General features: G+C 41.3%; 1 protein-coding gene across 1 annotated transcript in view; it reads right to left on the reverse strand.

The window, feature by feature from the left end:
* LOC128738264 (sodium-dependent serotonin transporter) overlaps positions 1-13339 on the reverse strand; it is a 46025-nt gene that overhangs the window by 27218 nt on the left and 5468 nt on the right. Inside the window, exons 2-3 of the mRNA XM_053833269.1 lie at positions 906-1251; positions 337-610 (exon numbers count right to left, since the gene is read on the reverse strand). Coding sequence (XP_053689244.1) covers positions 337-610; positions 906-1251 — 620 coding nt within the window. The remainder of the gene's footprint in view (positions 1-336; positions 611-905; positions 1252-13339) is intronic.

The raw sequence follows: 13339 nt of genomic DNA on the forward strand, positions 1-13339 counted from the left end.
TATCCTTACTCGTTAGAAGGTTAAGTAGTCTAAATCAGTTAACGAATTTTGAAGAAAGCAAATTATTTATTGCTTTACTTTTCTGTTAGAGAGGTTACCGAATATTTGATAAAAGAACTGTTGGGTATACACTCCAGCCTTTTTATGCAGTTTATTTTTGCGATTTAAAACGATCACTCGATCCCTTTTACGACAATTTTTTAAATAACACGCTTTATTTTGCAGACAACTTTCGAGTTCTACTACGTTCAAATACCATTAAGGAAGAAAAACATTATCTTATCGTGTTAAATCTGTAATGGAAAACGTTCTATTCATAAATTCCCCAAAATTTACCTTCGAATTTTTCAGCTTGTGCCACTCCGGTGTCAGGTAGTACCGGATTCCTTCAGCCGCTCCTGGAAGTGTTACCCCGCGGGCTAGAAGAATCAACAGCACCACGTACGGAGCGAGGGCCGTCACCCAAACCGCCTTTCCGGCACTCTTGACCCCCTTCCAGAGGGAGAAATAGACCAAAACAAACACTCCAAAAACACACAACGCCAGCGACGGTTTCACCGGTCCCATGTAGTCCAATCCGTCCGATTTGTACTGCTCCAGAACTTGGCGTCTGAAAAAGAAAAAAAAAATACGAAAATAAAACCAGCTGAACCGAATGTATCCACAACACCGCACCGGAAAGGTGTTCCATTTTTAACAGCCACTCGTGTGTGTAAGAGTTGGTTTTAATATGCCTTAAAGTGCAATTTACGACAGATTGCACCCGGCGGCGACTGCCGGCCATAAAAAAATCGATGACATCCATTCGGTCGTGAAGGTGGTAAAAACTCCAATTTTCAACAGCAAACGACCCATAAAAAATACCCACCTCATCTGGAGAAGCCAGAGAGAGAGAGGAAACTTACTCGAAAAACTCCCGCGCTGGACTGGTTCGAACGAGATCCACCTCGGCCCCGACCAGGGCGCCGGCCACGGTCGTCGTTAGATTTCCTAGCAGACCGACGGTTCCGTTGATAAAACCGGCGGCAGTTCCGTTCAACCCGACACCGGCCGCTGCCAGCAGGCTTTCATTGGCGGCCGAGGCCAGTGCCGTTACCGGGGTGCACGCGTCGGTGTTCCATAAATTACCGCATTTCGTCCACGGCAGCTCGGTGTTAAATGAGGCGAACAGATAATAAACCGCCCAGCCGATAATCGTGTTGTAGTACATGCCCATATAAATGTCGATCAGGCAGATTGCGTAGCCGACACCTGTGGAGTAGTGGAGGATAATACGTACATGAGTATGGGAAGGATATTGGATCGCAGCGTGTTGGCTGGCTCTTCCAGCCGCGCGAGCACACAAGTGGCACTCGTTTGCACAATCGGCACAAAGTGGACGACAATAATTTACTGTTTGAAGCAATTAATTAGGTAACCAGAACTGAATGCGTAAAAACCGAACCATTCGGAAGAGTTATTTTGGGCTTGTGAATATTTCCACCCGCAGGACGAACTAGAGTTGCTCTGGCTGCTTGCACCGGTATGTAGGTACTTCAAATATAGGAAAACCGACGCAATATCCGTCGAAATTGCGAAACGATTATCTGCTGTTTGGCCTTCACCCATTATTTCCCCTTAGCATTCACTTCTTCAAACTACCTACTTTGTCATCTAACGGCTTGGCGGCGGTGCAAATGAGGACAAAATACATCAAGTGCACTCGCGGGAGCCGTTTGGGATCGATTTTCCCGCCGCCGTCGTTCCCGTTTGTCGTAATGTATTTTTATGCACCGCCGGATGGAAGTGGAGTTACTACCGGCAAACAAGCTTCCCGTGCGAGACAAGGACTATTATTATTTCGTGGCATCAAACGTAACTGCAACCGTAGACACCTGTTGTAAATAAAACAGGATATGAAAAGCTTACGTAGTATCATTCGGGTTCAATTTAACTGCAAAATTTTCATCGCCCAACAGGCCTGAATGACAGGTCCGTTTTGATTTGTTTTTTAAGTTTATGGCTGCCTGCCAGCTTCCTGGTTTATTACACATACTGACCGGCGCAAATTCAATGCCTACCATGATTCGAGTATGAACAATACAGGGCAAAGATAGGAAAGGAATGAGAAAAAAACAAAAAGCAAACAAATAAAGAGTTTGCCAAAGTGTTTATTCACGGAGTGCATTGAAAATCTCAAAGAAGTTTAGAAAAAATTGCTTTAATTGCATAAATGCCGATTTTTTATACAACTATTTTATCTCACATTTTCTCTCTCCGAATCTTATGAATAAACCAGCTGAGTGCCCGATCTTACTCGGGGAGCCTTTGTCTCACAGCCACTTGTACATCGGTTATTGTAACCGAAATGCTTATAATGCAAAAATACAACGCTTGTTCCTCTTTCGGACGTTCCTCCCTATTTGTCGGCACCCACTCTTTTGTCTACCCGGCCACCTGCACACCTTTTTTCTTTACGGCAATCCCTATAAAGCCCTATAAAGAAAGAAAAACAAAGCCATTTTTCCTATTTACACCTCCGCTTTTAACAATGGCCACCCCACCCATAGGAAATGCTATCCTAATAAAAAAATAGAAGGTGCAACAGTGTTTCCTCTATGGATACAACAAACCTGTCATTCCTTTCATCTCACTTCAAGACAAAACTTGTTTGTAAACAATGTTTTAGTGTCACCACCAGGAACAAGTATGCACAAACTATTGGCTGAGCCCACTCTGGAGCATGCCACATAAAGTTTACCATGGGAAAAACATGGTGTTCTCAGATCAACTCCAAGCTGTTTGAATGATTGCCCCTGTGACTCAAACAGAGTCGCCCAACAACAATTGTCAATTAGCACTAATGATCGAACACTTTTTATACAGGTCACTTTGATTCGGTGCATAATTACACTTGACAAATCTACAGCTGCGTGCATTGCAGTTTAGTGTTTCGTATTCTGATTTTTTCTATTGTACGAATAAATTGTTTCAGTCATATGGGGGTTACTCCCCCTTCTCGTCAGCAACCTCCGGTTATCAGCACCTCCTTTTGTCCTAGCGTCACTTATGGGAGAACCGTCCAAACATTTCCGTCCCCCTGTTGTCAACCCCTTCAGTTCTGATTCTCTTATGTCAAGAAACATATGTGCCAAGTTTGATGAAGAACGGTCATGCCGTTTCGGAGTTATGGCCTCCCCCTACTAGGGACCCTCCCCACCTATTATGGAACCTTCCCCCTCTTGTTGTCCCACCAGTGCTGATTCTCTTATAACAAGGAACATGTGTGCCAAGTTTGGTGGAGATCGGTCAAGGCGTTCTGGAGTTATGGTGGAACATACAAAAATACAAACATACTCACGCTCACTTTTATATATATAGATATAATGCTATCGTTAAATTGTTCTGTCACTGAAAATATAACCCAAGCAGCACTTGCAACATCTTCCATGTTGCTATAAAATCTTATTTAAATTGCAAAGAACTTCGCCGGTCACAGTATTGAAATTCATACCAAATGAGCAACTTGCAACATGATGTTGCATCATGTCGATTCAGGCATATTTTTAAATTAAATGTAACCAAACAAATACAATAAATGTAACATCACATTCCGCCATATTTTATATAAAAAAATGTTACTCAACGAAGAAACATTTTTATTTTAGCAATGATTACATGAAAATTCATGAAAATCGCATTAGTTCGCATAGTTTGATTTTACAACGCATTTTTCCATCGTAGACGAAATCTTAATTTGGCTGGTTTAATTCTTTAAATTTGAAAATTAATAGATAAACAAATTTCACATCACAATTTGAAATAATACGAAGCAAAATTATATTTTACTCGATAAATTTTGAATGGCATGAAGATTAGTATAATGTAATAGGCCCAAAAACTAAAGTTTTGTTTCGCATTACGGATAACAATGTAAATACTTTTTGTCTTGGAGGTCAGAGAGCAAATTTGTTTCCCGCTAAACACAATTCGCGATTACGAAGTTGCTCATAATTGTTTGGTTTTTGTGCGATAAACAAAGAGAAGGAATTATTTTTGTTTTTGTTTTCCCACAAGTTTTGACAACACGGCATAGGACTTCGTGTGAGTGCAAGCAGACTTAAAATCTCTTTTAGTATCATAAACGCGAATAGCTGCTTGTCTTAAGATAACGCACATTCATGTTCCATAAAGCATCTGTGTAACAATTGGTTGCACATAGGCTCCACCTCTTGCGCTTTTTCAGTCACCTAACAGTTCAATAAAAGTAACGGATACTAATTTCTACCATATTTGAATGTTTCAATTATAGTTGCGTAGCCCCTCATGCAACAAATGCTGCTTGGGAAATTGCCAAGTTTTCCACCGTCGTAAAAACTTTTTTTTAAGTTAGATTATAGTCACTTTAACAGCTTGGGTCATTCGTGACTTCTGCGGGGTTGGGATTTGAACCCGGGTCCTCGGCGTGAGAGGCGTGAATGCTAACCACTACACCGGGACTGACCCCTTTTGTGAAAAACTTGTCCCAACTGATTTCTTCTAGATTGCTGCGAAAAAAAAATTATGCTTCCCTGATTTTTTTTTTTCTATTTATTAAGGATCCTTTAAACAGATTTATTTATTCAGGTCCTATGAAAAAAATTGTTCTGTGATGCATGGTTTAAGAGTTATGAACTCTTAATATAAGTGATATGCTATAAAATATACTTCCCTTTGAGTTTTCTATGCAAACAGAAAGTCTCGATTTTCTTATTATTAATAATTCTTTGACACTTTGACCCAATCCTTTACGACAATTTTCAAAAATCACATTTTCTTCTATTTATTATTACTTTACATTGCAATATTAGTATACTAAAATTGTGAAAACCGTTAGATAATAAGTTTTATGTTATACCTACAGGGTGTTAGGTAGCTTAGTTGCAAAATTGATTACTTTTGTCTTCCAATTTGAAGCTCTGGTGCCGTTTTGCAGTTCGTTCTTTGACGATGAGCGCCTACCTCTTTTAGTTTCGTTGCAATTTGATTTGAAACGTATCGTGTTGTGTGTTAAATTAGTATTTGAAAACTGCACGAATTCATACTTTTTGCTTCTAAAAATTTACTAAATTTCATTAAGTAGGAGGTCCCAATTTTAAGTAGGAGACCAATTTTCAGTACAAAATTTTCTCAACTTTTGAATGAAAGAAACAGAATTGAGCTGGCCAGCATAGTTTTTGTATCAGAGCTAATTTAATGTAAACAGAACCGAAAACTAAAAATGTTTAATAACTCTGTAATGATTGAGATTTGAGCATATGCGTAGAAGGAATTTTTTCGTCAAATGTGGTCTATCACCCTCTGAAAAATCTGCACTATCTAATACTCTGTATATAAAAAACGATGTGAACAAGTTCGACTTGTCCTTTCCCTTGTTCCGAACCTGCGGCTGCAACTATCAAGGCACGAAAATTGATTTACCGTAGCCAACCCGTAGGATGCTTGTGTTATTCGTGTTTAGCAAACTGATAAATCATAGAGAAAAAACTCCATTCATATAACGCTCCAAAAGAATCTGCAATAAATTTTCAGTAGCAAGGAAACGCTTATGACTTTTCATTTTTTTAATATGATTATTATCACTTTAACAGGTTGGGACATTCGTGACTCCTGCGGGGTTGGAATCTGAACCTGGGTCGTCAGCGTGAATGCTAACCACTACACCGACCGGGGATGACCCCAAGACTCTTCATTAAGCGTGCCTTACTCCCAATGATCAACAAGCAAGTCAAGCATTTAGATACTATTTAATCCTGTTATATGCCGTTCGAACGTCTTCTATCCTGTTTATTCCCTTATTCCTGAACTGCGACTGCAACCATCCAGGCACGAAAATTGATTCACAGACTGTGAATCACAGTAGCTAGTGCAAGTGTGACTGCGTCATCTGCTTGCAGCTATGATGTAGTAAGTAAAAACATGATAAAAAGTGAAGCTTGCACAATAATTTTCCAAACGACGGTATCTAAATCAGGTTACCACTGCACAGGTGGGGCAAGCTTCTTGTGCCCACTCAAAGAAAGAAAGCTAAACCGAACAGCTCGAAAATCGAGCAGTGAGTGAATGACAATTATGACTCTGCGTTTTTTTATAACTCGCTTTTATAGTCGAGTAATTCGGGGTCAAAATTAGGGTATTTTTTTATAATGAAAGTTCTACAATTGCTAAACTAGCAAAGATAGAGGTATACTACATTCAGTAAACTTGTGTATTTTTACTATTTGTAGAACTTTGTAAAACATAAAAAAGTCATATAACAACTACAAAAAACGCTAAAATAGAAAAAACTGATTCTAACGATTCATACATAAGAGATAGGATTTTTCTACCTGTAACCATCGGTTACAATGCGTGAATTAGCTTCGTCAATTTAATTCACCTCTTTGGTCAGCTCGAAATTCCCAAACTAAATTCCCTAAGTCCGCCCCTGAGTCAGCTGTCTACAGAGTGTTTGATATCCCTGTCCGTCTGTCGCTCTGCGTCTAGGACGGAGGGGTCCCACAAGCGGAAAAGCTTTCTCTATCATATCCAAACTGACCTGAGCCAGCATTCTACTGAGTGTGTGATATCGCTCCAACTCTGTCGCTTTGCGTCTGTAACGGAGGGGTCAAACACACGGGAAAGCCCTCTCTGGTATCACGAAACGGATTTGAACAAACTGCCAACTGGGTGAGCGATATCCCTCCAAGCCTGTCGCATTGCGTTTAGGACAGAGGGGTCACTAACGGGGGAAAGCTCGCTGGAGAATCAGTTAGTAAAAGGGTTGAGCTGTCAACTGGGTGAGTGGTATCCCTCCACGTTTGACGCTCAGCGCCTGGGACAGAAAGGTCACTCACGTGGGAAGGCTTTCTCTAACATAAACACGTTCAATCTCAGATGCATCGGTGATATTCCTCCGCGTCTGATGCTTAGCGCCTGGGACGGAGAAGTCACCGATACATGATCGCCCACAGATACCCTGACAAATGCGATCAAGGAATTCAATACTACAGGGTGTCAACCAGGATAATAGTTGCCAGGACTAATCTCGATTGACCACAGCACTGGTGTTTTTGAGATTATGATCTTTCGGCACGAAATCGGCATTATATGCCTTATGTCACTGCAGCACGGCCTTCGCGTTATGGCATGAAGCCAAATCCTACCAGAAGATCATAGGACAGTAGTGAGAAGAGAAGAGACAGAAGAGGCAGAAGTCGCTTTTGGAGACGCTCTTTCAAATACACCGGTTCATTCATGGTATCTGTGGTAACGAAATGCATACTCCAAATCAAGATTTTCTTGCCAAACTTCGACATCTTCTGTTTTCGGAAGTTCTCTGGAACATCAAACTTATCCTTGACAGTGAAATAGTGGGCCGGAATCTGGTTGTAGTCCGCTTTCACGCAGGTGAAAGTTATTGACATTTGAAAAAAAAACATATTTTTTTAGAAAAAATGCCAGTAGCTAAGAACCGAAGGAGATAGCAACTTGATTCCTTCAAACAAAATGTGTGTTTTCCATGCGTGTGAAAGTGCTCAAAAGGCATGATTTGTGAGAAATAAACACGAAAGAAGATATAAAGAAAAAACGGCTTTTTTAGATCCACCACAACTAAAAAACTTCAAATAGCTCCAGCCCATCAACCATAAGAGATAGGACTTTCATTTCTTTGGCAAAGTTACTTAAAATTCAATGTTCTTTAACTTTGCTGAACATTTTATTCAGCTAACTTAAGCTATAAAAAAGTTTATATTTTGCACTCGTTTACTATGATGGTCACCCTAATGTCATATATAACAAAAAATGCGAAAATTAAAATAACAACTTTACTCCGAATTACTTTTGTCACCTAGATTTGGATTAATTGGGTAGTTACCACCTAGATTTGGGTTTCATCCCACAGTGTGCCGTCAGGAAAATATAAACCTAGTGTCCATTGAATAAATTCAACAGGCACACTGTAATGTAGTTACACTAAATTATATAAATTTAACTGAGAAAGTTTTTAGCTTGAAGCTGATTCAAATATATCATCGCTATCATAAGAACTGTGTGTTCATTTCGTTCTACACGACCAGGCAGTTTACGAGATTGGTTCACCTTCTCATAGAACTTGCATGTCCCATTATCCCGGAATAGTTGTTGAAAAACAATTTAGTAGAAGGAAATAACTAAAAGATAAATATTTACCTTAAGCTTGTTTTACAGAAGAGATATCCTGCTACCATCCAGCAACAAATGAAGCATTAAGATTATCATTCCCCTCTCAATAAGACATGTTAGAAGCTATCTTTCTATTGTAAACAATGAAGTCAGGAACATAGTTTTTCCGCAGCACAAGCGGCAAATCCGAGTAGCAAACTGGGGTTTCTATTCAGTTTTTTATTTTTTACTTCGCAGTCCCCATTTGTTGACCAAACAACAAACAAGCAAACACATTGGACAAAAAACAAAACTCCACCTGTTGCAAACTTAAGGGAGAAAACCCACATGAAAGCGAGTTTATCTTAGAAAATACTAGTGTTGAGAAAAAACAGAAATAAAAAAAAACTCTGCTATCAAGGATTGCTTGGCGTTGCCGTGGTGTTACCTTTCCGGTCAAACAAACTCAACTCAAGGCCTACTCTCTGGGACCGGTCGGTGCGCTCTTGTTTGCGGTAAACGAAATAAATCTAAGCCTGTTTAAATAGGTTGATTATAGAAGTTTCTTCTCTGTTTTTCCCTCCCAGTGCTCAAGTGTTGAACGAAAAGCTCGACGCGTGGAAAATGGAAAACCCGCTCGTTTTTAAATACTCGCTACATTTGTTTGTAGCCCTTTCAACTTATTGACAAGTAGGGTTTAGTTTCACTATGGCAGACGGGGGGCGGTGTTTACTTTGATTGTGAAATTTTCTGATGTGAGTGTGTGATTCAGATGAGAATTCCGATGGAATGATTTTATTCTACGGTAACTTGAAACAAAGAAGGGTTAAAAATCGATGCATCAACATGTTTCGTTAATTACTCGGAACCTTCGTTCAGTCAGTTGGTGAGTCGCCCGAGATGATTGTGCTAATTTCGAAAATCCTCTTACCATAAACGATTAAACGTATCGTTGCATCCGAAAGCCCGTATAAGCCCAGCTCGCTGGCGCTGGCTGATGGAAATTACAATCCGTGATTGTTTGACCCGAGCCAGCATGGTATGCTGTTTTCATCATGCTCTGCCTGTGACATTATCTCTCGTTCTAGCTCTCGTGGTGCGTTAACCCTTTATCGGCCGGGCGATGAAAGCCCTGTATTTTGACAAAACAAAAATTTAATTGCTTTGTTCAGCAGTTCAGTTCAATTGAAACTTTCGGTTCAAGTTTCCAGCCGAAAGAGTCAACGACAATGTGGCTGTGGTTGATTGCTGACGAAACTCGGCTCAACTCCCGGTAGGTCATATCGATTAAAGTTTCGCTTCAATTATCAAGGACATCCAACTTATCCGGATATCTGATCTAATTTAGAACATCCGTTCAAAGCCTTTGCGGGTGGGATGAGCCAACAGGATTCGTTCCTGTGACATATAAATTTTAATTCAATTTTTCACCATCTCAATCCGGGCAATCAATATAGAGTCTAAAGTAGAGCTTCAATTACTGACTTTATAATAATACAACACGACGCAAACGGCAATTGACAGGCCGAAATTCGGTTCCTCACGGTACCATTTGCTAGCAACGATGACGAAGGGCAAACCAGTTCCCACAGCTGCTCGCTCCGCATTGGCAGTATCAACGATAAATACACAGCACAAATTGTCTATTCATAAACAATTTAAAGTTATTATCCTGGCAGTCTGACAGAGTCTTGAGACCGACAGACCCTTATTGCTGCAACTCGAGCCCCAAGCGTCGTCGTAGTGTCGATGGAAAGGATAACGGAGTTTGGCCTGATTTTTGGTTTCCTGCCCGCCCGCTTGCTGGCTTTTCTCTTTTTCTGTCGGCTTTCACCCGGCAGAAGGAGGCAGTAGGCTGTGAGCATAAAATAAACCATTTATCATGTCGTTTGCGAACGTGCCCTGCAAACGGTAGGTAACCAATGCTAATTTTCGAGTGTTAATATGATGCTTGTGACAAATTGATTGTAAAATTGGTTCGTAATGCAATTTGTTCTAGAAGAAGCCCAACAGATGCTTCCATTTCGGGCGAACTAAAAATCCCATCCGGTCTGAAACATTTAGCAAAATCAACCATTTTCAGCCGTCCTACCGTGCGGCGTCGGATTCGCTGATTCCCTTTTTCCGGTTCACTTCCCAATCGAAGTGAACCGTCCGATAAGGATAAGCGAAAAAAAGCCAAACTTAACCTGGTAAGGAAAAAACCTTCTGCCATGATTCTTGGCCCGCAATCGAAGCAAGCATAGCAGAATATATTAGAACGTGTTTTATTACCTTTTTGATACTTTTCCAAACGATCGTCTTTTCTCTACGTTTCGTTTTACTCCACGGAGTGAGATATTCGCAGATCCAAGCTCAGCAGCGTCTAGTGTTTACCTTCGGTCTCTGCGTTTGGCGCCATCCCCCGCCCACCCTTCGTACATTTGGAGATTTTACGAGCAGCCTTTACTGATGCGGCTTATTTGAATTCGCCTTGGGTTTTCCCCTTCGTGAACAAGTGGGGGGACCCGGGCGACAAGTGCCCAGGTTTGGGTGGTAAATCATCCCGTAATGAGTGCTTTTTACTTCCTTTCCATTTCCCTATGGTCGTCCTCGTTCGAGTTCGCGTTCGCATTTGGAAAAACGCAGACTGGGATAGGAATTGAAAAGATGTTTCCCACCGCACCACCGGTTGCGACGTACATTAATAGAAACGATGACGACGACGGCCGGGTGCGGTACGCGGTGCCGATAAGAAGAGGTGCAACAAGGCAAGCCGTGAGAAATAAAAACTTTACCGATTGCAAAACGGACCGGATGCGTAGGGGAAAGCGGGGCAGGAGGCTGATATAAGGGGTGTGGAAGCGGGTGTAAGACATTCGAAGAAAAAAAAAGAATGTCACGTTCGTCATTCGTCCAGCATTCGTCAGCATCGAGCGATTTAATTAGACTAATCAAACTGTTTCGCGTCCTGTTTGTTTGGGGGAATGCCGACAGCCATCGAGGAGTGAAAGAATGGTATCGTAGAAGAATCAATGGTGACCGACGAGTAGTAAAAGAGGGCCGATTATTAATTGTTTTTTTTTGTCACTCCAGGGGTAGGAACGTGCAAAGAATTTTTTAACATCCAAGGAGTCACCTGATCAGTGACCGATTTTTAAACGATGTTTCAGAAGGATGTTTTCAGAAAGAAGGCAATTTGTTTCAAAGCCGCATATGATACCATCGACCGAAAAGAGCAATGGAAAATCATGGACGAGAACGGCTCCCTCAAGAGGCTGATCATACTGATTCAATCTACGATGGATGGTACACAGTGCTGTGTTCGGATTTCGGATGAATTGTCAAGTTCATTCGAATCATCCAGAGGGCTTCGTCAATGTGATAGTCTCTCTTGTCTGCTGTTCGACATAGCGCTACAGGGTGTCATACACCGACCGGATATCAACACGAGAGGCACGATCTTCAACAAATCTAGTCAATTCATCTACTTTGACGATGACATGGATATTATCGGCAGAACATCTGTAACCGTGGTTGAACAGTACACCAGATCAAAGCGCTAAACAGAAAAGATTCGGTTAAAGGCAATTATGTCCAGAACAACGGCATGGTGGGGCAACAGAGCCAACCCAAGCAACAATATGAGTTTTACTGCACGCTTATGCCAGTTTTCCTTGCCAATTTTGGTCTTAAATGCCATCATAAGAATGTAATAAAACCCAAATTGTTACTTGGGAACCGACGCCACTTGAGAAGTGGTGTAACAATCGACGGGGATGAGCCTGATGTAGTTGATAAATTTGTTCACCTTGGCTCAGTGGTCACGGGGAACAATGAAACCAGTCTTATGAGATGTGCGTATTATCAGCGGAAGTCGTGGTTTCTGTGGGCTTCTAAAACAATTGCACTCGAACAGGCTAAACCTCCGTACTCGGACTCTTCCGAAGACGAGTGGTGAGAACGATCTTCGGCGGCGTACAGGAGAATGGAATATGAAGGCTGAAGATGAACTCAGTATTCAAAAGGTGACTGAACCTGGATGGATACGACGGACAGCGCATGTTCAACGAAGGCAGGATAACTACCCTGCAAAGATTGTGTTTGTTTCAAATCCTGCAGTTCAATGCAGTCGAAGTCTATTTTAATTACCTTGAAGGTTTTTACATCGTCAGCATGAAAAGACCAACAACTAGGTGGCAGGAGAACTGACAGTTCATTTTAAAAAAGGAAAAGTGCAGTGGTCCAAGGTTGCTCCCCTGTGGTACGCTAGAAATGTTGTAGAACGAGTTAGAAAACCTGGACCAGATCTTCAAACTTAATCTACGATGTGTTAGATATGAGTGATAGCCACTTGCAGAACGGTGCGAAAACTCTTAACTTCTCCAGCCTAGTAAGGAGGATGCCGTGATCTACCCGATCAAACGCTGCTTTTACTCCTTCATTCAAGTTACGCAGGTGGAATGAGACAAAATCGACGGGTATGATGGTGACTGACTGCTTTGGAAAAAACCATGCTGATCTGAAAAAATGTAGTGTTGACAGCTAGCGAACAAAGCGTTGTTCACAATTATCTCGAGTACTTTAATCCAGGTAATCCCTCGATAGTTTTGAACGTTGTGCTTAGCACCCTTCTTGTGTACAGGAAACATTATTGACTCTTTCCGTAGCGTAGGGAACTCACACTGCAGGATTAAAGCATTGAACAATTGTGAAGAGGTCTAGCGCGAACAGTAGAACACCTTTTCATGATGCAAGATGGAATACCGTCAAGTCCGGCCACTAACGAATATTTTAACTTTCTGAAGGCAGTTTCGACAAGTTTCGACATGAAAAACGTTGAGCTTGATGACTTCATTAGGTGTGGCAATTTGTTCAAAGGAGCAATAAAACGATTGAAAGTCTGCTTGAAGTGCATTGTAAAGAGGTTGCATTTATCGTGAGCAGGCAAACCGACTTCATTCTTCTTAGAGTTTACAAATGATCAGAACTTCTTAGGATTTTTCCAAAGAATACGATTTATACAGAAAACGGTTTTACACTTGAAAATCGCTTCTAGTTGATCTACTAGCCGCGCGTTTAGATGCCTTCAACCGGCCATTTTCACCCGTCGAAATCGAATTTTTCGGACTATACGGAGTGGCTATAGGCCACCTAGTAGAAAGGCGTTCAGAAATGCACGTAACCTCTGTTCCGTCTTCCCTTTCTTCTTTCGTAT

This window comes from Sabethes cyaneus, chromosome 2 (assembly GCF_943734655.1).
Source record: "Sabethes cyaneus chromosome 2, idSabCyanKW18_F2, whole genome shotgun sequence".
In the NCBI taxonomy this organism is placed as follows: domain Eukaryota; kingdom Metazoa; phylum Arthropoda; class Insecta; order Diptera; family Culicidae; genus Sabethes; species Sabethes cyaneus.